This window comes from Protopterus annectens, chromosome 7.part0 (genome assembly GCF_019279795.1).
Source record: "Protopterus annectens isolate FY-2018-M chromosome 7.part0, PAN1.0, whole genome shotgun sequence".
Taxonomy (NCBI): Eukaryota; Metazoa; Chordata; order Ceratodontiformes; family Protopteridae; genus Protopterus; species Protopterus annectens.
This window is the reverse complement of record NC_056739.1, coordinates 1242801819-1242828934: the sequence shown is the minus strand read 5'-3', so window position 1 is coordinate 1242828934 and position 27116 is coordinate 1242801819. Positions and strand designations below refer to the sequence as shown.

Genomic DNA, 27116 nt, shown 5'->3' with positions numbered 1-27116 from the left:
ATCACCATTGCAACAGACTGTCTTTATAGGACCAGAGCTAAACACAGTTTCAATGGCATTAAATCTGCCACAAGAAAGAATCCTCTCACTCGAATGCATATGCGAGTTCTACAATGGCCCCTATTCTCTCAATGGTCCTTTCAGGAACTTCCAATGTCACACCAAATTATCAGAATGAATATGTGCAAGAAGGACCTTCAATGGTGGCTGATATCTCAACATGTAACTCAGGGCCCTCCATTCGTTCTACCCAATCCCATAGCCACGGTGACCACAGACGCTTCCTTAATTGGGTGGGTGGGGGGCATTATCAGGGAAGAACAGCTCAAGCCACTGGAAGAAACACTAGGCTCATCTGCATATAAATGTTCCGGAGATGAGTGGGACTTCTAGCGTTGCAGTCCTTTCAAGACTCTCTACCAATGGGAACAATTGCAATTCAGACAGACATGTCAGTGATCTGGTACGTAAACAAACGAGAGGCCATGAGAGTATGCCAGTGGGCAATCTCCTCCCAGCGCTTTCTGATAGCAACGCACATCCCAGGGAAATTCAGTGTGATAGCAGACAAGCTAAGCAGAGCAATTATACTGCCTCACGAGTGGTCCCTAAAGAAACAAGTAGCGGAATGGATATCACACAGGTGGGGCCAGCCTTGCTGCGATCTCTTTGCAACTCCAACAAACTCGAAATGCAGCAGCTACTTTGCCCTGATTCCCCTGCCTGGGGATGTCCCAAGGGATGCACTGGTGCACAGTTGGTCCCTGGGTCTCCTTTATGCCTTTCCTCCCTTCCCTCTGATTCCCAAAGTTTTACAGAAAGCAAAATTTCTGGGAAGGACTGTGATCTTAATAGCCCCTTACCGGCCTCAGCAAATTTGGTTTCCCTTCCTCCAGCCTCATCTCTTGGAAGAACCCTGGATTCTGGAGCCAGTTCCGGATCTGTTGACCCATTCATTGGGGGCTTTTCATCCTTCTCTTCATTCCCTCAAACTGACAGCTTGGCTGCTCCAATTCCCACAATAGCCAGGATCTACAACCTCTCAGCTGAGGCCCAACATATTATAACATCCTCTCATAAATCATTCACCAGAAAGTTATATTTTAGCAAATGGAAGAGATTTTCTTTATGGGCATCTCAAAATGATGTTGATCCTTATCTAGCTCCAATCCCATCTATATTGAAATTTTAACTAAACTTTTCAACGAAGCAGCTGTTGCAGCTACCATCAGAGTTCAATTAGCAGCAATCTCAGACTTTCATCTTGGCTTCCAAGGCGCGAATGTCATGTCACATCAACTCGCTAAAGCCTTTCTTAAAGGTACCATTCATTTGAGGCCACCAATCAGAGCTCCAGTTATGCCATGGAATCTAAATTTTGTTCTCTCCACTGCCAATCATGAGAGGACTGGTGATCCGCTGTGGCGACCCCTAACCGGGAAAAGCCGAAAGAAGAAAGAAAGCTTATTTCTCTAGCCTGTCTCCCTGCTGAACTCTAGAAAACTGAAAGGGTCATGTCTGTGTGTTTGTAAGGTAGTCCCTGTATTGTTAGCTAATTGGTTCATCACATCCACAGATGAGCAGTAGGAGGGACTCTGAGCTTTAGCAGTCTCCCAAAGGGAGGGTAGCAGAACTCTTACCATATGCCTGTAAGGCAATAAGGCAATGTGTTCTACAAATATCTAATTTTACAGATGAGTAGGACTTGAGCAGCTGTTCTTTGCTTAACAGCTATCTTTATAAACTCATGCATATTAACCAAATGCTCCTTTATTTTCACTTTAGCACTCTGCAGTTGCACCTCTTCTGGTTGTTTGAAATTCTCCTTATTCTGCAATACTTTTACCTTTGTCAGCCCCTCTAAATAATTCCTTTTATTTTCCTATTTCTCTCTCCTACCCTATTTTTGAAGTTCATTTTTATTTCATCCCACTCATTTGCTCTCACTGCTAAAGAAATTGCTGTCTTCCTGAATAACACTCGAATAATTTCCACTGCCCATTCTTTAATTTTTTTCTTTTTTACACAGATAATTAAGAAAGATCCAATGTCTCATTTTTGCTTCATTATCCTGCATACTTATATTGGTTGTTTTTGCTGCTTGACCTGAAATAGTTGTGTGTGTCAAAGCTTTCATTTAAAAGACATGATCATGTGAAATAATTTCTATCCATTCTAGCCCAGTTATTGTACTTTGGGGAATTGGGGATAATATTTCAATTCTGAGTTCATACTACTAAATTCACATCTTCCTTACCAGATATTCTCAAAGTCCTTCAGAAATCTACCCACTTCTGTAACATTTTTCCTTTTCTAGGCCCCTGGATACACTAGACAATCTCAACGTACTGAAATCTCGAATTTCAGTATGTCGAGACTGAATAGTGGAAAGTGCAGTTACTCGAAACTACACTATGCCGAATGCAGAAGTGTCGAATCTGCCGCTATCATGGTGTCGCGTTCGTTACGTGTGGTGTGATTTGTGGATTTATCTGGGGTTTCAGGTAATTGTTGTGTGTTTCAGGATATTGGGTAGGGATTTTAGTGTGTGTGCGGTGGTGTTTTTTGTGTTTGTGTGTTTAGTGCAACCTCGAAGTTATAATATATAAGTAGGGGGGGGTGCAGGGCGGCTTACCCCCCTGCTTATAGGTAGGTTAGGTGTGTTTCTGTGTGATATGTTTGTTTAGTTAGGTAGGTGTATGTGTGTGTGTGATTATGTCTTTGTGTGTGTGTGTGTGTGTGTGTGTGTGTGAATGGTCGCGGTTGTGGTATTCGTGATTGTGGGTTTTCGTGTATGTGGGTTTTCGACTATTCAGTCTCAAAATACTGAAATTCGACATTTCAGTACTTCCCCCCCCCCCCCCCCATGTATTCTTACTGTTAAAAATCAAGTTTTAATCACCACTCATAAATCTCTGATGTCACCTGGTTATTTGTCCCCAGTGTTTTAAGCCCTTAATAGCATTTTTTGGTGACCATAAATACATGCCAGTATAATCCTCCTCCCTTGTCAGTAGCCCTTATTACCACAAATCTACCATTACTGTCTTTTTTCCTAGTCATTGGAGCCCCTGTAGCAATCAGTATTATTACTCCCATTTTCCATTGTTCACGATATTCTGCTGAATGTCTCAAACTTTTGTAATGTTATTTGGTCTACAAAAGTGGTATTCGCAGCATCTCTCCAGCCGAGTAGATTAGATAAAGTGGAGCAGAGGAAATTTGCTGGATTTGTTTTTTTTTCTGTCTATAAAGCAGTCACTAGAAAGTGGAAAAGAGCACTACTAACAGAAGAAGACTCCAAGCAAATTATGAAGAAGATAAAAGGAATTTTTGTCAACAAATTTCAAAATATGGTTGAAAAAACTGTTTAAATGGACACTGTAGGTAAAAACGGACATCCGAGTCATTAGGGGACTCATTTACTACTTTGAGAGGTTTCATTTGTGCTTGCTTACTTTTTAAAATGTTGATGTACTGTGCATTACCTGTCTAGCAAACTGTGATAAGCTGTTACTAAGTGTAAATGTGTTTCAAATGAGTATTCATTGTTGATGTTATTTGATTAATATCCAAAAGAAAATATAGTTATTATGTTTGTGAATTGATTGCATCAGTAAAATTGTCAAAGTTTAAAAAAAATGTCCATTATACTGCCTTTTATTATGATAAATACAACAAAGCACTTAAAGACTATGCTCATACTCATTCAGCAAGAGCTGTAGTAATTTCTGCAGCATTCTACAGCAGGGTTACTGTCCGTACATTAAGTAAGCACTTTAAGCTAGCATCTCCTTCGAGAAATAGCACAGACTTTGGCACAACTATGCTTCAGAGAACATTTTAACTTTATACCATCACTCAGGTTAGCTTGTACTGCTTAGGATTCTTTCTTTAGTGTTATAACTTTATTCTTTATTGACATTCACTAAATTAAGATAATACATTTGTGTGAGATGCTTAACTTGCTAGTATATTTTGAGGAAAGGTCATTTTTAACAGTAAAGCTACCATCCTTTCCTGTTTAGCTTTATTGCCATTTAGTTATTTTTATATTAAAGGCAGTACTGCTAATGAATATGGATTTTGTTGTATATTTGTATTTTTCACTCAGACTTCCCTGAGGAAGATTTCTTGTCTCAGTAAATTTGAGTAAGTGCATGTCAACAGTGCCAGTTGTATGAGTCTTGTGCCACCACATCTCAGCAGCAGTGTAGGCATTAGACCAGGGCTGACATTCACCAGGGAACAGAATAACTATGGAAAAAAAGCCAGACTACTGTAGTTGTACCTAGGTTCATAGGTTGGTACTAGGCTATTGGCCCTAGGGCCTATACAAGCCTAGCCATAACAATTCCCTGGATATTTCTTCCCACAATATTTACTTCTCTGGACCCCTGTCTAGCAGGGCGACTGACATGATCCACGGGGTGAATTTCCTATCTCCCATCCAATCATCAAGGTTCCTTTTGAAGAGGGCCAAGGAGGCGCTCTGCTTGACATGTATGGGCAGTCTTTTCCAGAGTATGGGGAGTCTCTGGGTCAGGAACCTATCCCTCCAGCATGTTTTGTTCATTGTGATGACAAGATTTAGATCCCTGAAGCGTGTGGCTCTGAGGGATTGGGATTTCTTTAAGTGGAGCATGTCCAACAGCTCAGGGTTTGACATGGCCTTGTATGTTAAGCAGAGATCACCTCTGAGTAGACGATATGCCACAGAGTATAGCTGGAGTTTTTTTAGACTATCAGTATATGGCATCTGCTTTAGGCCTGTGATTCTTTTAGTGAGGTATTTCTGTGGCCTTTCCAGCTGTTGCAGATGTCTTGTGAGGTACATACCAAATGGGGCATTATACTCTATAATGGGTCTAATGAGTGATGAGTACAGTGGGACAATGACCTCCTTTTTTCTGGATGAAAAACCCTTAGTGATGAGGTGTGCCACATAGAAGGATTTCCTGACTTTTGTGGCGATGTGGTTATCGAAAGTGAGACCACTGTCCACCTGTGTCCCTATGTCTCTCATCACACTTTCGATGTTTAATGTACTGCCACCTATCTGGTAATTCTTGGGTACATGTTTTTTTTCCAAAGGGGATAACTATACATTTCTTGGCATTAAGCTTGAGCCCATGGCTCTGGCACCAGGCATCTGTTTCTGTAAGGCCCTTTTGTAGAATATCCACATCATTTGGGGATTCAATAATGACTCCCAGTTTGCAGTCATTTGCGAACTGTGTTAGCCAGAGTCCCTTAGTGTTGGCGTGTACGTCAGAGAAGTAGATGCCAAACAAGAGTGGTTCCAGGACTGAACCCTGAGGTACTCCACTTGTCACTTGTCTGGAGCTGGATTTGGAGTAGGCTACTTTTGCAGTCTGAGTTCTGTCAGTAAGCCAACTGGCAACCCATCGAGTGACGTAGGGATTTATGCCCAGCTTAGTAAGTTTATCTATGATTCCAGAGGGGAGATGGTGTCGAAGGTCTTGGCGAGGTCCACATAGGCTGTGTGGACCGCCTTACCCTCGTCCACAGCTCTGGAGACTGATTCGAAGAAGTCAATCAGGTTCAGGAGACAAGATCGGCCCTTCACAAACCCAAACTGGGTGGGGTCCAGTGTTTGAAGGTTGCCAATGTCTTTGTTTGTAAGTTCCATGATAATGCGTTCCATGCCCTTGCAGATCAGGCTCGTCAGACTGATGGGACGGTAGTTCCTGGGATCCAAGGTGGATCCCCCCTTGTGGAGTGGGATAACTGTAGCTGTGCGCCACTCAGTGGGCACGAAGCCTGAGGTGAGGCAATGATTAAACATGACACTTAGGTGAGGTGCCAGTTCATTTTGTAGTTCATGTAGTACACAGCCTGGGATGTCATCTGGTCCCATGGATGCTGTATTCTTAGCTTTGGAGAGTGCGGTTTCTACCTGTGTGGCCGTGATTACCGGAATTTGGCAATTTTTGGTATTGAGATGGGCCCTTTAGGGGTGAGAGGGGGGTGAAGTTGGCACTAAATCAGTCTGCCAGGATATTGGCAATATCCTTGGGATCAGTATATTTAATGCCATTCTGTTGAAGCTCAGAGCAGATCTGAGCATTGCCATTTAGATTCTTGACATAACTATAGAATGCCTTGTGGTTGTCTTTGGAATCTTTGGCAATTTTATTTTCATAACTAGCTTTTGAGGATTTTATGAGGGATCTCAGCTTCTTACTGAGGCTGGTGAGGGAGTTTTTTGCATCCTGAAATTTTCCTCTTTTCTGCAACAGTTTCTTCCTTGTGTTGTATAGTTTGTTTATAGCAGGGGATCACCAGATTGGCTTCCTTTTTTGGGGGGAGAGCATCTTGGTTCTGTTTGGGATGGCACGATTCATGCACGAGTGGATGTGCTCATACAGTGCCTTAGTGTAGGATTCTGCAGTTGAACTTTCAGATCCCGTCTGCATGGGTGTCATGAAGTTTGTCACTTCTGACTTCAGTAGCATGAAGTTGGCTTTGGAGAAGATTTTTAAGGACGTTTCCTTACTGGGGGTGAGGGTGGGATGTGGATGTCAAGGGTGATTTGCTTATGGTCAGACCTGACCTTCACTTGAATCTGCTGATGAGCAAACCCACATCTTTTGATGTACTGTGACCACTGTAGAACTATAACTGCAAAACTTAAGAGACTTGTGCTACTGGCATTAGGACTGCTCAAAGATTATAATTTTCCTGTGCTTTGTTTCATTTTACCTGTCCATTTTTTTCCTGTCTTGAAAGTTCTGTTATGACAAATGCCTAGGTTACTTTTTGGGAAGAATTCTGGTGAGATCTATGTCCATATTGTCAACATTACATTAGATAAGTATTGGCTCAGTTTACTGTGTCTGAGATTTTGCAGTCATAGCATCTTGTGACCAGGTGTGTGTATTGAAGACAAATTCTGATGGCAGTTATGCATATTTGTGCCTCATTTGTATTGGTTGACACCTTTGTTGTCTTAAGTAGTGTTGGAAGTGTAACAATGCCAACAGGTGCTATAAGCATAAGGCTGTAGAGAAATACCTTCTGTTTAAAACAACAGCTCCAAGTGAATCGAGCCTCAGGGATCACTTGACTGTTTTCACCGTCTTCCTCCTTGTCCATATCAGATCATGTCAACGTACTGACTTCTGCCTTCTACTGGTCTAAGATGCCCTAGAAGGAATATTTAGGTCTGAGAAGACTGATTTAAAGGTAAAAAGTGATAACACTCCAGTGAAACCAAAATATGAAACTACCCACTCAACTTTTGTGTGGCACTCACAGCCACATGTTAACGCTTCATGACTTTCACTTGAATCTGCTTTTGCACTACTTTGATTCTGTCTCTATCCCAATTATTTCATTCATAACACTGTTGTTCAAAAAGAAGTCTGATAATGTTACCTTCCCTTCCTAAATAAGTTCCTTAAACTCTTTAAAGCATCGATAAGTTTTCCCTTAGTTTATAAAAGTATGTCTGACCTGTGTACATGACAGAAGGAACTGCAAACATTTTATTTACTTATTAATTTATTAACTGATTGCCGTTTGTTTACCAGGTTCGTGAACTGGAGTGCTGACCCTTTATCAGTTTCAACTTTGACACCTAGAGTAATGAATACATCAAATTAACAACAAATGGCAGCAAAGGTTACAATGCATGCAACATATGCAGCAGACAGAATGCTTAAGTATAAATAGAACAAGTTCAGAGAAGCACAGAATATTTAACAAAAAACTATGGAGAATATATCTTTGATTAGCCACAGATGCTGTTGGTATTGCACAGATGCAGCATGTATTGTACAGATATACAGTACTCTTAAGGTGTAGAGCAGTGACAATTATTATTAGTCATTGCCACAGTAATAGTTTCAGGTAGATACCGAAATGAGGTGTCTTTAAAGTCTTATAGTTTTTGTTTTTTGGTTTCGCAGGGCAGATTTTTCCAGTTTGTAGATCCCAGCCTTTAGAAACTTTTTTCTCCTAATACATTTTTGAATCACAGCCTAGAAAAGGGAAAATATCTGCCTTGTGAGCTGCAGTGCTTATATAAGCTGTTTTCTGTGTGCTTCCTAGTTTTGAGGTAAGCAGTAGCCTTGTTTTAGAACTTTGAAAATTGAAGTGCTTAGTAAAAAAAAGTTGCACTGTTAATCACAGAAAGGCAGATACTGTTTTTGAGTAACTTGCAGTGATGGTGTAAGGCATCAGCTATAAGAATGAATCTGCAGATTTTGTTCTCTACCACTTTGGTACCACTATGGGTATTATATGCAGAGTGGAGAACGAGAAAGGGGCCATTTTGTAATTTAGGTAATAAAACATGCGTGGCAATGGCTAAGAGGGATTTGGGGGAGAGATGACTAATTTTGTAATAGTTTCAGTTGTGGTAGGACTTTGTTATATTATCTGTTTATTGCAATGGAAAATGCTGTGTCCAGAATTAGGCCTAGGTAACTGTTCAGTGATTTAGGAGGTAGTATCACTATTATGGTCCTTTATACCAACATAAAAGGACTGGTGTTTCGTACAGACCATCTTATAAACTAAACCTTTTGTCTCACAATTACCCTTTACAAAATTAAATTGCTTAGGGTAAAAAGGAAGTAGATGGATGGGATAGCATATCCCCTAAAAGATTAAAAAAAATAAAAAAAAAAACCTCACCAATTTGAGGAGAACGCCTGTGGGACTTAATGCCCCTTCAATTCAGATTCTGAACACCTGATGAATGATGGATCTGATAGAGGTGTGGCAATTTCAAAACTGAGGGCTGCTAAATTGCATGTAATCATCCAATTAACCATTTATTAATGGAATTATTTAAATCCATGTTTTGATTAATAGGAGTGTTCTGATGAAGTCCACAGTTTGATTATTTTATAAAACTTGACTAACATGACTTTTACTTAGTTGCAATTTCATACATTTGTTTGTTCTCTTGCCATACCTTTCCAAACAATTCTATTTACTATAACTTTCACCAAATCCCTTTAAAAGCAGATCAAAAGAAGAGCTGCATACAGTTGAAAGAGCAAAACCTTAGAAGCCTCAGCTTCTTAATGGTGGCACCCTGCACAGGTATCCACCCTGAAATAGGGCCATTCATGCTAAGACGCAATTTGCCAGATCTTAAACGTAAACACATCACTAATACTTCAAGCGTAGGAAAGCAATGTAGATATTTTTAGTTAGATTAGCCATTAGCTTAAAATCTAACTCTTTGAAAGCATTTGAAGACTAGCCTTGTGAAATAGTATTTTTTTGAGTTTATGCTTTAGTACACTCTGAAGCTGCTAGAGACATAGGTATTCAGTTTCGACATATTTCCTCCTGATTTTTAAACTACATCTTTCTTTAAACTTGCTTTTTTGACCTTCTAGGAGTAAGCTATTGTCTATGTAACATCCATTGAAGAGGTTAAAGAGTTGGTGTTCTGGCTTTGGACATATCTTAATTAAAATCGTCCTTGAGTGCACCAGTTCGACTCATCAATTTCTACTTAACAGAATCCTGTTTAATCCATGCAACTAAATACTTCATCTTATCGTGTTCCCATAAATATGAGTATTGCTGAACAAGTTCCCGTGTGTGTTCATAGTTTTCAACTTTATTTGTTTTGTCTGAATTTAGTTTTTATCCTGAAAAGAAAAACTCTCTCAATGTTTCACAATATTGAAATATCCTTTTCTGGACTTATCAAGTACTAAATAATATAATCTGCAAATAAGACTAACTTTTTTTTATTTCCATACCTGTTATTTCTTTAATTTGAGAGTCCCTCGTTTCCTTTGCAAATTGCTGCAAGTATAAAGCAAATAAAGGGGAAAGAGAGATATCCTTGCCTGGTTCCTCTGAATAAATACATCTTGTTGGAGAGGAAGCTTCCCACCATAATTCTTGCCTCCACCCCTTCATATGTCCTCCTTAACCCTGTTTTTCTATTGGGAAGTAGAAATGCCACAATAGGCATACTCCTAAATCCCAGGAGAATATCTCAAATACCTTTTTTGCATGAAGATCCACCAGCGATAGCATCATTTTCTTACAAGCTACTTCCCTCTGGATCACCATTGTTCCATGAATGTTGACAAATATTTGCCTTGCTTCCACAAAATTCCACTGATCCATACCTATCAGTTTTGATAGTAACTTTGCCAGTCTCTTGGCTAGGAGAGACTTAAACATTTTATAGCAATGGTTTAAAATTGGAACAGGACTATATAAAGCTGGATATTAAGGGTCTTTACCCTCTTTGGGTAGCACATCTTTCTTCCATGATACTTGTTCCCCCTTTAAATGTTGTTAAGCAAACCATCCTAGATCTTTATCACTTTCTTCACCCCAGACTTCTAGAGGAATGCTGTATTTTTCTGGGGACTTCCCTGTTGATTGACTATACATCACCATTTTTATCTCATTTCTTCCTGTAGCAGCTATATATTGTTGAGCCTCCACGTCCTCTAACCTTGGTGTAATTAAGTCTTCTATAAAACATCATTTCTTATTTAGTTGCTTCTTCTCATCTTCATTTGTACCTGCCACATTTTCAATACTTTTTTGTTTCAATAAAACACTAAAACAAAAATAGATACATTTTCAAAATGCCCCCATACCCTTTCAACTTTAAGCAAACACACAAAATTTACTTTTCCAAAACCAATATTTACCTCTCCAGATGGATGCCATCATCCCAAATTAGTGGCTACATCCATAGAGATTTCTTATTTAGAGCCTATTACCACTTAAACTGATTTGGTATTTGTGCTTTGTTTATCTTTATTTCCCTCCCAGATGTGAAAAACAGCTTGCATAATTTTAGCCATAAGAAAATGTACTCTGGCTGCCTTCGAATACAGATACTAAATTATCTGATGTTAAGTTGTCAATCTCGCCTTCATTCTTGCTGGATGGGTTCGGAGCCGACCCTGCTCCGACTCGGCCTATACTAAAGCTCGAGAGCTATTTATACCGTCCCGAGGCTACCCTATATCCCACAGTGCTAGGCGCTAACTACCCAGATCTCGTTTGCCGCTTACAGCTGCGAGGTGCGTTTATTACCGGCTCTGCAGGTTAGATTTTATAATTCTTGAATTTCTCCCTTTTAGTCAGATTTTCAGTTAGTTTTTTGTTAGCGACCATTCCATTAACTTCCCTTCATAGCTAATCTCCCTTCTGGTCCCTTGTAATCCCTTAATCCTAACCCCTTCTTTGGTTAGAAGGTTAGGCCTTTGGGCCTGTTCCCCTTTCTTAAATTGTCAGTTTAAATTGTTGTGTGACTGACTTAGCTTGTGTTTAAGGGTGTCTGTGTGTGTGTAGGTGTATATTTTTTGTACTTTTTAGGATGTCTAAAGACACCAGGGTCTCAGGCTTCAAGAAGTGTGACTCGTGCTGTCAGAAAATGTCGCTGACAGACGGTCACACTTCTTGTGTTTATTGCCTGGGCCCTCTGCACCTGCAGGACTCTTGTTCTGTCTGTCATACGTTCAGTCCAAGAGTCCTGCAGGAACGCAGAAATAAGTTAATTTTGAGGGGCTTATTAAAGCCTGAAGGTTCCCCGACCAAGTCATCGTCGGGGAAGCCTTCAAAGCCGTCTGCATCATGTTCAGAGCCTTTGACTGGTGGTGCTCTGACTGCTGCTACATCGGCTCCGGCTGGAGCCGATGTTTCCAAGACACAGTCTTCCTCATCGGCTCCGGCTGGAGTCGACGTTTCTCAAACTCAGTCTTCTACATTGGCTTGAGCCGGAGCCGATAATTCTAGAACTCAGTCGGCTCCGATAGTGGTGTCGGTGCCATCTGCTAGCCGTAAACGGTCCAGGTCTCCGTCCTTGGAATCTGTTCACTCGGCTCCGAGGTCTCCCTTACTCTCGGAGCGGAGCCATCTAACCCATTCCTCTAGGTCTTCCAGGCTCTCGGACCATGACCTCGAGAGGGTGGTTGGTAGACTTCTTAAGTCTCAGGCACTAGCCCAGATGCTCCATAGCCCTTCTCAACAGACAGTGGCTATTCCCACCCCATCTTTGATTCCTCCTCCGACTCTTCCTCTGAGTTCGGAGCCGGAGCTTGTGGGACCCGTGGCCGTTGACACGTTGGAGACGATACCTCACCTTTCGGCTCTGTCGTTGGCTCCGGTCTCTTCCATGGTCCATCCTTGGAGGGATCCGGGCGCATGGACTTCCTTGTCGGTTCCGAGGGGGCGAGTGGCATCAGACCCTTGTCCGACCCCATTCTCCCTCTCGGAGCTTCAGCGCTGGTAAGTTCGGCCCCGACATCTGCTTCGAAGCCGTCCCTCTCGGTGCCGGGAGGGGTCCTTATCTCTTCGGAGCGGGGACCTTCTACCCTGCCTGATAGGGGCGCCTTCGAAGTCATGAGGAGCGTGCTGGCCCCTGTGCCTGCTCCACGGTCGGCTCCCTCAGCTCCTCCCTCTGTAGTGCCTGCTGCGGTCTCTACCCACCCTCTCATTCCTGACCGTAGAGATCCAACGCCTCAGGTTTCCCCATTGGGAATATCCTCCTCTTCCAAGGTTTCCCCTGATCCGTCAGGGGAACCCCCTCGGAAGAGGAAATGTAAGAGGAAGCATGTGGACTCCCCTGAGTCCATTACATTGGATACCAACTTGGAAGAGTCGGAAGGGTCCCCATGGTCCCCCTCTGAGGATGTCTCCTTTTCAGACATCCTTGAGATCCTGAAGCAGAGGGGGAACTGGTCTACCCTTAATCCTTCTGAGGACGAGTCGGTTTACCCAGAGGAGTTTGGCTCTCGCCCTTCCACCTCCTGCGTGTCTCCACCCTTTGACCCCCTCATGGAAGTGGTGGCGCGGAAGGAGTGGACGGCCCCTGATACGATGGAACCTACCCCACGGAGGCCTTCAAAATTCATAACAGCCCCTTCGGACAAACAGTTTTTAGCCAAGGGTGTCCCGGTTGACGCCATGGTGGTGGCTGCAGCCACTAAGAAGGAACTGGCTGATCCTTCAGTACCTGTCCATCCTCTTAACAAGGAGTCTAGGACTATGGATAGGTACGGCAAGCGGATGTTTTCTTCAGTGACCTTTGTCATGCGGTCGCTGAATTATCTGTGCCACTTCACCCGCCTTCAAAGAGACATGCTCAAAGAAGTGGGTTAGGTCTTACAGGATCCAACAGCTGCGGGGTCTCAGGACAAAATAAACTCCCAGCTGGCAACCCTGAATTCCATTGTCAACTCCTCCATGCGGCTTATTTCCTATGCGGCCGATGGGGCGAGTAGGGCTGCAGGCACAGGCGTGGCCTTACGGCATCACGCCTGGATGCGGCTTTGTTACTTTGCAGACCCCTTTAAGGCATCCTTCACTAACTCCCCCTTTGACGGTTCAGCTTTGTTTGGACCTCAGGTGAAGGATACTTTGACTCGATCCGAACAAGAAGGCAAGACTCTCTCTGCCGTGGGAGTCCGTTTTTCCACCCCGTCTAGACCATACCCTAAGGGTCAGAAGGGTGGGAAAATGTGGTTCCGTAAACCACAAGAGGTCGCGCCTGACGCAAGAGGTCAGTTCTCCTCTAGAGGCAGGGGGAGAACAATAACAGACGCCACCCTAGGGGCAGAGGAGGTCCGCAAAATCAGGGTAGCAGAGAGTCTCTTTCTGACAAACCCTTCCAGCATCCCTGAGAAGCTGCCCGACTGTCTGCCTTCGGAGGCAGTCGGGGGAAGGTTATCACTGTACCCAGAAGCCTGGCTTTCACTCACCCAAGACAAATGGGTACAGTCGATTATATCCAAGGGTTACAAAATTCCTTTTATCCATACCCCAACTCAGCCAAAATGACCCCTCCCAGACGTTCCACCCAGTCTAAGGGAACAAGCAGCACTAGAAATATCAAAACTGCTAACAAAAAGAGCCATCCTGCCAGTCCCAGCAGACCAACAAGGATCCGGAATCTACTCCTAGTTCTTTTTGGTACCAAAAAAGACAGGGGACTGGAGACCAATATTGGATCTCAGCAGACTAAACAAGTCTGTAAGAAGAACGAAGTTCCGGATGGTCACGCTACAGTCCATTCTACCCTTTCTGGGTCAGGACGATTGGATGTGCTCAGTAGACCTTCAGGATGCGTACTACCACATCAAGATGTACAGGCGCTCCAGGAGGTTTCTCCGCTTCCGGCTGGGAGCCAGTCAGTATCAGTTCAGAGCCCTGCCCTTTGGTCTCACTACAGCCCCCCGAGTGTTCACCAAATGCATGGCAGCGGTTACGGCTCATCTGAAGCGTCAAGGATTCCAGGTGTTTCTATACCTAGACGACTGGCTCCTCACTGCCACCACCAGGCGTCAGCTTCTCCTCTCCAGAGATTACACCATTCATACTTGCAAAGGCCTAGGTATCTCCATAAATTTCTAAAAGTCTGCCTTGTCGCCTTGTCAGTCTATTACCTTCATAGGCGCCACCTTGGACACAGTCCGGCTCTCCACAAAACCAGCAGCTTCCAATGTCACACAACATTTTAATAACCCTGTCTTGCAAGAAACACCTTTCTTGGTGGATGGTCTCCCCTCAAGTCCTTCAGTTCAGACCATTTGTTCCTTCTCCCTCAGTCGCCACGGTGACAACTGATGCCTCCCTGATCGGGTGGGGGGGGGGCATTTTCAGGGCAGGACAGTCCAGGGCACATGGCAACCTTTCGAGTGCCACCTGCACATACATGTCTTGGAGATGAGAGCAGTACTTTTAGCGTTGCAAGCCCTTCAGGACTCTCTTCCCATCGGGACTATTGTATTTCAGACGGACAATATGTCCGTAGTGTGGTACATCAACAAGCAGGGCGGAACCAAGTCCTATCCCTTATGTCGAGAGGCACTCAGACTTTGGCAGTGGGCGATCTCCTCTCAGCGCTTTCTGATAGCAACGCACATCCCCGGGAAGTCCAACATCATAGCGGACAGGTTGAGCAGAGCCATTCTCATGCCACACGAGTGGTCTCTTAAACAAGCAGTAGTGGAAGAAATTTTTCAGAAATGGGGTCGACCTTGCTGCGATCTTTTTGCAACACCTCAAAACAGCAAGTGCCATGACTTCTTCACTCTCTTCCCGGCCACCCCCCCAGAGACGCTCTAGTCCACGATTGGCCCCGGGGACTTCTGTATGCCTTTCCCCCCTTTCCATTAATCACTCAATTGATTCAGAAAGCTACCACTGTGAGAGCCACCATGATCCTCATTGCTCCTTACTGGCCTCGACAGATATGGTTTCCGTTCCTGCATCGTTACCTCTTGGGGCAGCCCTGGCATCTGGACCCAGTGCCAGATCTCTTAACCCATCAGTCGGGACAGCTGCACCACTCCCTCCAATCTCTCAACCTCACAGCTTGGTTGCTCCAATTCCAACCCTAGCCAGGCTTCCCCTTATTTCCCATTCTGTGCGTGACATACTTATAGCTTCCCTAAAGTCATCTACCAGAAGGATTTATGCCAGCAAGTGGAAGCGTTTTTCCTTCTGGGCAGGAGCTAGAAATATGGATCCTTTTACTGCCCCTATCCAATCAGTCCTAGACTTCCTAGCCGAACTGTTTCACTCAGGGTCTTCTTCCTCCACCATCAGAGTACAGTTAGCGGCTATTTCGAACTTTCATGTAGGATTTTCGGACTCCAGTATCATGTCCCATAAGCTTTGTAAAACCTTTCTTAAAGATATCTTTTTGCTTAAGCCCCCAATCAGAGACCCCCCACCGCAGTGGGACTTAAATTTGGTTCTAACTTCCTTGATTCTTCCCCCCTTTGAACCTGCGGCTTCCTGCTCCTTGAAATTGCTCTCTTGGAAGACTCTTTTTCTAGTCGCCATAACATCTGCGAGAAGAGTATCAGAACTTCATGCCCTTTGCATTCGTCTACCTTACCTAGTTTTCCATAAAGACAGAGTGTCCCTCAGGACTAACCCATCCTTTTTACCCAAGGTTTCTTCTGAGGTGAATCTAAACCAGACTATCGATCTCCCAGTTTTCTTCCCCAACTACTCCAACAGAGCGGAACAAAAGCTGCATTTTCTGGACGTTCATCGTCAGCTCCGTTACTATCTAGATAGAACCAAGCAAGCTAGGAAATCTGAGCAGCTCTTCTTATCTTATGTGGCAGGGAAGAAAGGCCTTCCAGTTTCCAAAGTAACTTTTTCTAGATGGCTGGCCTCTGTGATTACTTTCATCTATGACCTCAGACGCCAAAAGCTACCGTCAAGGCCCAGGGCTCACTCAACTAGAGCATTAGCCACGTCAATAGCTTTTCAGGCTAGATTACTAATAGATTCCATTTGTGCGGCAGCCACATGGGCCTCTCCTCATACCTTTATCTCTCATTACAAATTAGACATGGCCTCCCGAAGCCGGGCTAATTTTGGTTCCACCGTTCTCAAGAGTCTGTTCCGATGAGCCACCCAGGGTGACGGTGCTAGGGACGCGGTCCCATCCAGCAAGAATGAAGGCGAGATTGACAACTTAACATTGAGAAGTTATGTACCTACCATAATGTTCCATGTTAGTTGTCTTCTTCTCGCCTTCTTTCTTGCGTCCCACCCCCCATCCCCCTAGCCTTGGGGATCTTCTTCCTGCCTAAGTATTAGCCCCCTTGGCTATCCTTACTGGTAGCTATAGGTCTAGGTGACTTACGAGTGAGGTTTCCTCTTCTCCTTATTTTGGAGATCTGAACTGCTATGGTTTCAGCTATCAAACGAGATCTGGGTAGTTAGCACCTAGCATTGTGGGATATAGGGTAGCCTCGAGCCAGTATAAATAGCTCTCGAGCTTTACTATAGGCCGAGTTGGAGCCGAGGGTCGGCTCCGAACCCATCCAACAAGAAAGAAGGCGAGAAGAAGACAACTAACATGGAACGTTATGGTAGGTACATAACTTCTCATTATATGACATGCATTAAAGCACTAAAACTGCTGGGGAGGCAACTAGTTCACTTTCTAGTTTCAAAATTCAATTTTCACTGAACTTCTTGCCAGTGTAAGTTTAAAATATTAGACTGTACCTTGTATATTTTATCCGGCATGCACTTTCAGACCTCTCATAACAGATTATATGAACTCACAAGTGGTTGTTTTATCACGTAGGCTAAGCCCTTTCATTTTCTGCATAGGACACTGTTTTCAAAGCTCTTGTATTTTGTTGAACACCTTTAACCTTCATTTGTGGTGAGTATCTCACACAGGTATGTTTTCTCCATCTTGATCAACCTAAGAGATTTATGCTTTTTAACCGTGGCTTATATTTTGTTGTGGGAAAAGTTGAGAGTGAATACCTTTGGGAATTTTGAAATTAATTTCCGGGGAAACAGTTTTGTTGTCACCTTGTTGGAAAAGTCTTGGTACTTCAGGCTGTTTTGCGTTCATAACCATGCATATATTTTTCCTCAAGGACAGAGCAGATTTGCCAGTAATCCTTCCTACATATCAAAGGAGATGACATGTGTTTCTCTGAACCAGAGGATCCTCATGCCTTCCTCTTACCCCCCATTTCAGAATGTAGGGGAAGATGATGTTATACCATGTGGACCCTGAGAGACAATTGTTAGCTTACATCCCTAGCACTGTAGTAATCAGGAAGTCATACTAGCTGTTTGCTTTGCTTGCTCCAAATAAGTTAAGCATACCTGTAGGACAGCATACTGTTTCTAGCTATATTGCTAATTCTAGTGGATTAGTTTATGATTCTTTAGACAATGTGTAAAAAGATGACACTAAGCACATTCTTCTAGAAATCTGTATTCCACATATTGTTGGACCACATTTCCAATTATTTAGGGTTTTTGCTGTGGCAGTCTTCTAAGGTATGTTTGGTGGAATCTCCACCTTGTCTTTAGATGAATAGATTGATATTCTAGCCAGAGAAGTATAAGATGTCTTATGAAATACTGCAGTACAGCTGTTTTAAGTACCTCAGCATAACTGTTGACGATTGCCAGAATATTTGATTAGGAGTTCACATTGTTTTATATTAGTGACATTTTTAGTGCGCTCTTGCCATGTTCGGGAGCGCGATTCTAGACTCAGGAATGAATTAATTTCGGGTCAGCTATTTATTAGTTGGGTCAGCATAGTGTGCAAAATGTGCTTTACTTAGCTAGAATATGTACCTGTGATGCTGAAGCTAATTTTTTCCCCACAAGACAAGTGGCTGGATATACTAGTCAAACCTTGGTGTCATCACCAGAGCAGTTCAGTGTTTTTGCACCTGGGTAGAAACAGCTTCCCAATATGTCACTTTATAGCAGGGTAGGTTGGCAAACTCTGGCCTCTGATTTAGTTCTTCCTCGATTAAGGATGATGACCCACTTGTACAATTATCGACATTAATAGAAGCATTAGTTTTTATTTATTTATGTTTTGAGTGAACCCAACTTCTAATTTCAAAGCTAAAAGAGCTTGCAAGTATAAAGCTATGGATTCTAGTTTAAACTACATTTGACAGTTGAAGCTTTGATCTTCTGAACAGCTCCAAAGACATTATTAACTTCGAAAAAAGTATAAGCCATTGCTATACCTCTTCATGCTGGAACAGGTAACCATGAGAGCAAAGATGAATCGGTCTGTCATGCAGAGTGCCACACACACAAATATACTATATTTTATTAATATTTCCTCTGATGATAAAATAGGAATGCTCCACATGCTGCCATAGGACTCTTGCTTGATATCCCAGCTAGATAAGGCTGTCTTCTCTTTTTGGATTTCAGCATTAAGAATGCGGAGTTGGGAGTTATTACCATTTCTATCCTAGAAGTTAGTGTGTATGTATGTGCATGTTTGAAGCTGAATAGAGCATGTGTTATTTAAATTGCCTGAGCGGATTTTAGGAAGAGTTTCACTAAGGTGTTCATCCCTTATAGTTGCTGTGCAATTTAAAAGACCAACAGTTCAACCAGATGAACTGCAGCTGGAATTTTCCCATAGTGCTTTCTGGTACATACTTAGTTGGGGCATCTCCTGCATTGTTTAAAACATTTTTTTTTTCTTCATTTTTCAGATGTACCCATACTTTAGAGATTTCCAGAAGTAGCTAGTGCTTTAGTGTTTTTCTCCTGAGAAGTTGCTACAACGTAATTATGCAGAACTTCTACTTAGAGAAATACAGACATAACTTTTCCCTTGCCAGTGACAAATTTTATGCTAGAACATTTTTTTCATGCTAGTTTGCTGACAGCTTTTCCTATAAAGGTGAAGTACTTGTACATTCCTCCTGAGAACTAACTTGGACTTAGCCTGAACATAGCTTTGTCATAGGTTCATAGGTAGGTACTAGGCTATCGGCCCTGGGGCTTATACAAGCCCAGCCAAAAAGGTACCCTGGCTTTTGCCACCCAAGAAAATTATTTTCCTGTGCCACTGTCGAGCAGAGCCATAGAGGTGATCCCCGGGGTGAATTTCCTATTTCCAATCCAATCATCAAGATTTTTCTTGAAGAGTGCTAATGAGGAGCTTTGCTTGATATAGATAGGTAGTTTATTCCAGAGTCCCTTGAATGAGGTTAACTATTTATATTTTTTTATAGTAATGCTTGTTGGTTAATGGTATAAACCACTCTTCTGTTCTGATAAGCTGTACAGAGACGCATGTTTGATGTACATGCTCCATGACAATGGTATGCTACTGAGAAGGAAATCACTATTGTATTTAAAGGTAGTTAACAATTTTCCAGCTTTAAAGACTGTCAGAAGTGTAGCTTTTGTTTTTTTCTGGTATGCTTTTTGCCTGCTGATCATCACATCCTCCCACATTAGTTTTAATCACATTCACCCCCCCACACACACACACACACACACTGACTATCCTCAGAATGAAGGCAAGAGCCAACTGGAAGTACTGTCATTCAGGCAACCATGGAGTTGGTTTGTACCCTCATCAGTATCCTGTCAATGTGGGCATCAGGGCCGGTGTTAGCATTTTGAGGGCTCCCAGCAGATGTCAAGTTGGGGGCCCCCTGGGTACTTTAAGTCTATGTATCGCCTTGTCACTGCCACCCTTCCTAAGCAACATTTTAGTTCATATTGCAAACTTGTAGGAGTATTGCATGCACACTGATATAATAGCTACACTACTCTTATATTACAACAGGCCTGTGTACCACACTGTGTTGGACCATCTCACAAAGGGACATTTACAGTTACTGGCATTTAGTTGCAACAATGATGCATTGCAGCAACTTTATGTACAGGTCTGCTTTTAGGTGAAATGGCACCCTAGACATACTGTTTTAGCACCTCCCCCCATTTACACACATACCCTCCAGTCTTCCCCTGTTTTCCCATAATCTTGGGCTCCCCATACTATGCACACTAATTTTTTCTTTATTTTCTCTCATTTTGCCTTACTCTTCAGCTTTTTCAAGAAGCCGTAACTCCCTATATGCTCTGAAGTGCATTTTAAAGATTTTTTTTACACACTCTTTTCAACCCGTGATGACTTGAACAGAAATTTCGATTGAGGAAAGAAATTGTGTTGCTGTATAGCTTTAGTTTTCCTTGCATCCTTTCAACACATCTTTCTCAACAAAGTCAGCACAGTAATAACCATTTAGGAAATGACTCATAAGCCAGGGCCCAAGAAACCATAGGGTTATAGATGTTCTGTGATGTATTTTAGAGCATGACCTAAATAAAAAAAACATGAATAAGAAAATAATTTTTTTTTCTTTCAAGAAAGACATAAATTGCACCCAAGACTTAATGTTCAAAGATGACAAAATTATACCAACAATAAACTAGTTGTCTGGATACACAAGTCCTATCTGGGAACTGCCTGCCTCCCTAAACCCCCCCCCCCCCAAAAAAAAAAAAAGATTACCGAAGCATTGCTCTGGTGTTAGGCAAAAGCAGAGGTTCAAACTGCCACAGTCATGTATTTCAAGTCACTGCAGACATACATATACATAGCATGTCTCCACTCCTCAAACCAAACTGTCAAAGGCAGCTACTTGTATGCATTCCTGAAGTGTGATTGTGAGGAAAGTGAAACAAATAATGACTGCAGTAATGTATTCTGCTTTGTTGTTCCTAGACAGTACCCTGCCCCTACACAAGCCATAGTAACCTTCTTTGTACACCACTGAGGTTGAGATCTTTAAGAAAAGTGAAAGAAAATAATGACCATACTTCAGGAATGCATACAAGTAGCTGCCTTTGACAGTTTGGATTGAGGAGATGTAACCCCTCCCCCCTATACACACACACACACACACACACACACAAAACCTATAGCAGCTTCCTGTACACACATATCCAAGCAGGGCTGGTATTAGCATGGTTGCAGTTGAAGTCAGAGGCCATTGTCAGCTTTATCCTAACAGGGTCATATCACAGCCTGTTCAGGTTAATGAGCATAATCAGAAAATTAATAAATTTTTTCTCCCCACTTTCCCCCAACCAGCAACAGCTTTTGTGGGGCCCCCACAAAGTCAAGAATGATTAAGTGAGCCCCCTGTATCCATTTATATAATCTGGGGAGTGAGGGCCCCCAGATTCTTAGAGGATTTAAGTGTCTAAATGTTCTGTGACATATTTTATGCCTCATTTTTGAAATATAATTACTTGTTAGCTAGATTTTTTACTGATACCCAGAAGAATAATGTATGTGTCCTGGCATTACTGGGTGCATGAACACAGATAAAAATCACTGATACTTTTTACACACACACACTACTACTTCACACACACACACACACACACTACTACTTCACACACACACACACACACACACACACACACACACACACACACACACACACCAGTACTACTTCACACACGCACACACACACACACCAGTACTACTTCACACACAACACACACACACACACACACACACACACGCACACACACACACACCAGTACTACTTCACACACAACACACACACACACACACCAGTACTACACACACACACACACACACACACACACACACACACACACACACACACACACACACACACACACACACACACACACACACACACACACACCAGTACTACTTCACACACACACACACACACACACACACACACCAGTACTACTTCTGTACCACTGGTACTGGCACACCAGATCAGTGACTGCTGTTTAGCAGTTAAGAAACAGTGGCAGGTGTAAGTCACTTTTGTTTACCTCAGTCAGGAGTAATGCAATTCTGCCACTGTCCTTGATTTCACAGACCTTCCCTGATTTTGCTCATAATTTTGTTCTGTCCTTCATAAAAAGTTTGATTTGCTTGTGAATCGTTCAGGACTACAGACATTCCATAAATCCAGACATCAGAGTTTTATACTTATTGAGCAAAAAAATGTATGTTGATGCAAAATGTGTTATTCTATTAACTTTTTAATTGAATTAGAGTAATATTTAAAACTTGTTCCTGATTTTGAACCTTTATTCTGGTATTATTGTTGTTGCACTGAACTCTTCAGCAAAGAAGTTGGAAGTCCTAGTATATGCTCTTCTGCCAGTATTTATAAAACTCCCTGTACAAGAAAAACATCTGTGAAGATAAGAAGCATCAGCTGTTCTTAAACTCCAAGGTATGCATTGAGATTAGTCAGGCTGGGCTGATGATCTCTTTAGTGCTTACCTTGCCTATGTTCATTACCAGCTTTAGTGTAACAGAGTCATATCATAGCCCTGTTCAGGTTAAACAACCTAATCAGGAAATTAATACATTTTTTCCCAGTCAGCCTCAGCTTTTGTGGGCCCCCCATGCAGTCAAGGATGATTGGGGGGGGCCTTGCAGCCGTTGGTATTGCAGGTACCTAAAGCTGGATATGTTGTTAGTTTTAGTGGAGAGAATGTCCACCAGCTGGGTTTAACTAAGCCAGGGGCACTATGTCAAAGGTAAAATATCTAATGGAATTGTGAAAGCTGTTGCTTGATAAAACACTTACTATACACAACAATATCTTTGAATTTTAAAGGAGATATAAATAAGGGTTATTACCCACCTGGTTTATTAAATATGCAAGATTCATGTACTAGCTTTTGTTGTTTTGACAGATATGTTACAAAATATCAAGATAAGATAACTTGCAGTGGTTGGGGGCCCCTCAGAACAGGGGGCCCCCAGCGACCGCAGGGTTCGCTGGTGCCTAAAGCTGTCTGTGGCAGGCATTACGTTTGAGACCCTGACTTCACCCTGCTGGCTGACATAAGCACCTATCACACTGCAGGGCATTTTGCACCTTCCCCCTTGTATGAGCATTCTTCCACAGACCTACTAATGAGGATGCCAGGACCAGCTTCAGGTTGCCAAGACCATGTCCCCTATCATGGCCGTTATGGTGGCCCACAAGCTTCTGTTTGCATGGTGACATTTGGCAACCTGGAAGCTAGTTTTCAGTCCTACAGGACGGGTGAGCCAGTGCCAGCTGTTCATTGCCACACTTCCCTGTCTGGCTCTTCCAGTGTCCGTGCTTCTGTTCAAACTCTGGTTATATGAAGATTAAGACTATGTTCATGATTTTTAACTTTATAGTTTGTCTTTAGCAATGTAGATGAATGTTGCTTTCATGGGATGTACATTGTTAAATGTGGAAAATGAGAAATATTTGCTGTATATTAACTGATAACTTTTTTGTATTTTGCACAGCTTTCTCCACATGATAATTTGATCCTTAGTCAGCCTATATCATCACCACTGCCACTAAGGTAATTGATTTTATTATTCTTAAATCCAATAAATACTATACCTAAGCATTTAGAGTCCTAGACTAAACCATTACAGTTTAGTAATGACATGAATATTGGTGAATGGCTTAAGGAGGAGACTCTCCATTTAGTTCATATTACATTTACACTTGCATAGATCTCATGAGCTCTTTTATTGTGTGTGCACTAATAAAAGGAAAAATGTAAATGACAGAATCACTTAGGTTTTCTTTCTAATGATACCATGGATTTTCTGTTTGTAATTATACTATGAATTTTCTTGAAATTTTTTTTTTCTGTGTGATTTTTTTTTTTTTTCTCAAACTGTAAAATACACTCATAAGATTTGACTGCTTTAGTCTTGGAGGTCTGTATATATGGGATGAATATTTTTTTTTGTGCAGTGTTTTTTATTTGAAAGTGAGGTTGATGGAGATGGCAATGCTAATCATGTCTTGCTTCATATTTATATTTTAGAATACCAAATGTATGGTTTCAAAAGCAAAATCAGAAAATAGAAACAAGAAATTCATCTTTTTTTTTTTTTTTTTTTTTTTTTTTTTTTTTTTTTTTTTTGCTAACAGTATATCTGCAGTCTCTAGCAAGTCTCTCTCAGCAGGGTAGTGAATCAAAGAATTAAAAATTATGGCTGTAGGTAATTGATTTACCCCTAACTGAATTCAGAATCCAAGAAACACGTGAAGCTTCAGTGTGCTATGCTTCTTAATGTGACAATGGATTAAGCCCAAAAAGTTTATAATGCATTTGATTTTTAAACAAAAATGTTTTGCTGACAAGACAAAAGGCCGAGTTTCTGTGAGCTTGGAAAAAAAATTGCATTATGTCTAACTTTTGCTGTTTGACTGCACAAGTTCCAGCAAAATGTATTGGTGCTTATATTACTGAATTAAAGTATTGAGTCACAGACTGTGAATGTATGTCCTGTGATCCACTAGTTTCATAAAACATTAAGCAGATTTAATGCCAGAGTGATTCTGTTCAGAGTGAGTACAATTTATTTCAGTTGAAGGAGTTCACAGAGTAACTAGAATTAGGCAAAACTGCATATGATGTAGCAGGCAAGAAAATGTGTTACACAATAAAAAATTCACAAGTCATGGAAGTCATGAAAGCCTTGAGAAATGTATCTTCAGTAGTTCTGCATGAAGTGTGGTTATAAGCAGGATAAAAAAGAAATGTCATGCAGTTAATCAAATGTACAGAAGTTGTGAGTACAAAAATCATTTTATTGAGTGTATAAAATAAGAAAAACAAGTTTGCAGCCAAAAGTGATGCGCTGTGGAACTAAACCATGGAATTGAAATTCGTGTTTATAGGCACAGTATGATTTGAAATTTGATGTGGATAGTTTGAAATAAGATAAGTCAGAAATGTTGACGGAGAAGCATGAAAGTAATGAAGTGTGTTGTTCAGAGTAGACAGATGCACAGTGCTGTTGTACTGTGATGAAACATTTTAAATACTGATTCTGAAGAGTAAATTGAAGACTGTGCGAGGTACTTCCTTATTAAGGTCATCATGTGAAAAAAGTAGGTTAATTTCCAGATAAATGTACTGGAAGCTCCAGCTGTATTGTATTACTTGATTTGTCAGAAGTTTTGTTGGTGGAAAGAATTCATGACGTGTATGTAGAAAGTGATGATGTCCTTCGTAAATATGAAGATGCATTTATTGACATTCCTCTTAAGCAGGTAGACTTTGACATTTAACCAGTCACACACATAGAAAGTTCTGGCACCCCTGAGGAGGAGTTGAATGAAATAAAGTCATGATTAAGAAACAAGTTGAGCCTAATGCTTGGATGAATAAAGTTGGGTATTTAGCCCAACAGAAATACTGCAGTGTGTGTCTCCTGTGTGAAAACTGCCCATTTGACAACCAACTCCACAATTTTAGCATGTCAAGCCAGCCACTTTGTTTACCTGCAGCTGACCATACATTTTTTTCCATTTGGAAATCCTCCAGCAAGCCACCTTAGTTAAATATATTTTACCATTACACAACATTCAGGACACTGGGGAAAAGAGAAATAAAATGCAGAGGTCAAAACAATCGTCATATGTACTGTGATCTTACAATCCAGAAAGCAGATGTAGTGAATATTTCACTGAGGGAGTAGATAGCATAGAGGTTATAACTGACAGTAATGTCTTCTTCATATGGCAGGTACCATTTTAATACAGCTATAAAGAATGAACATCTGCTTTGTATAAATGAAGAGGTGATTTCTGCTATGCCTGATGTGCAGTGTTTCTCAGTACTCTGTTGTGCTTGATGAAGACAGATACAGTAAATCATGAAGTTTATTCCGAAAATATCTAAAGTAATTTCACTGTTAAGGAAATTGGTATGAAAAGATGGGTCATGGTACTGAACTGGAGGGGATGAAGAGTTTTGAATATTTTCTTGTGAATAAACTGGTTTAAGTAGATTTGAGCCAAACTTGAAATGGTGGAGTGTTGTTATATTGCAAGAATATAAACCATTTGGCTACTAGTGAAGATCCTTACCTTCGGAAAGATACTCAGAAAGAACTGCTACTCATAGTCTTTGGGGTTGAAAAGTTTCATGATTGTATTTATGGGAAAGAAGTGCTAGTGAAGAGTCATCAAAACCTTCTGTGGAGTATATTCATAAAGTCATTGCACAAAACATTAATGAAGATGCAAAGAATGCTGCTGCTTCTGATGTTTCTACAGAAATGTGACTTTGAGAGTAAATTATAAGCCTTGTAAAGAAGAGTATCTAGCAGGTGTGCTGAGATGAAAATGTGCTTGGCATTAAAATGGTGGTCTGTGATGATATCACCTCTGACAGAAAAGAAGCAGTGCATTTCAGAAGTACATGTGTTGCTGTGTGAAGTTGGCCACAGCAGAAGACTGCAGTAAGAAAAGAAATAAAGCCTTACTTTTCATTTAAAGATGATGTCAATAGCTTACAACATTTACTTTTCAGAGTAGATAAACTGATAGTGCCAGATCAGATAAGAATGAAATTTTGGTAAGAAGATGAGTTTCACTTCAAGCACTTAAGTACAGAAGTGATACCAGTCCTTTCTTTGGACCATGCAGCTGCTTGAGCTTTTGGACTAACAGGATTCCTTTGTTTGGAGCTAGTGTCAGTACAGTGTTGTAATAGTAATTTTTGCCAGGAAAAGGAGAAGTACGTCATACCTATAACATGAATAATCCAAGAGAAGAAGTATTAATCTTATTTGCTTCCCGGTAGACCCTCTAGCAAGTCTGGGATAGATTTGTCTCACTAATGAGCGAATAAGTATCTGATTTGTTGTACGTGTCTTACTGAAAACTTCCAGATGTTGTGATGTTAGCTGATACTATGAGTAGAGGTGTAATCAGTGCATTGGAAGTTGTATTCTTGAAGAGTAATGTTTTAGATGTGGTTGTATCACATATGGATCAGCAGTGTGTTGACACAAAGTTCAA

General features: G+C 41.6%; 1 protein-coding gene across 1 annotated transcript in view; it reads left to right on the top strand.

Moving 5' to 3' along the window:
• Window positions 1-27116, top strand: part of DENND4A (DENN domain containing 4A) — a 2763357-nt gene that overhangs the window by 964218 nt on the left and 1772023 nt on the right. The window contains exon 12 of the mRNA XM_044077857.1: window positions 23591-23649. Within this exon, the coding sequence (XP_043933792.1) occupies window positions 23591-23649 (59 nt within the window). The remainder of the gene's footprint in view (window positions 1-23590; window positions 23650-27116) is intronic.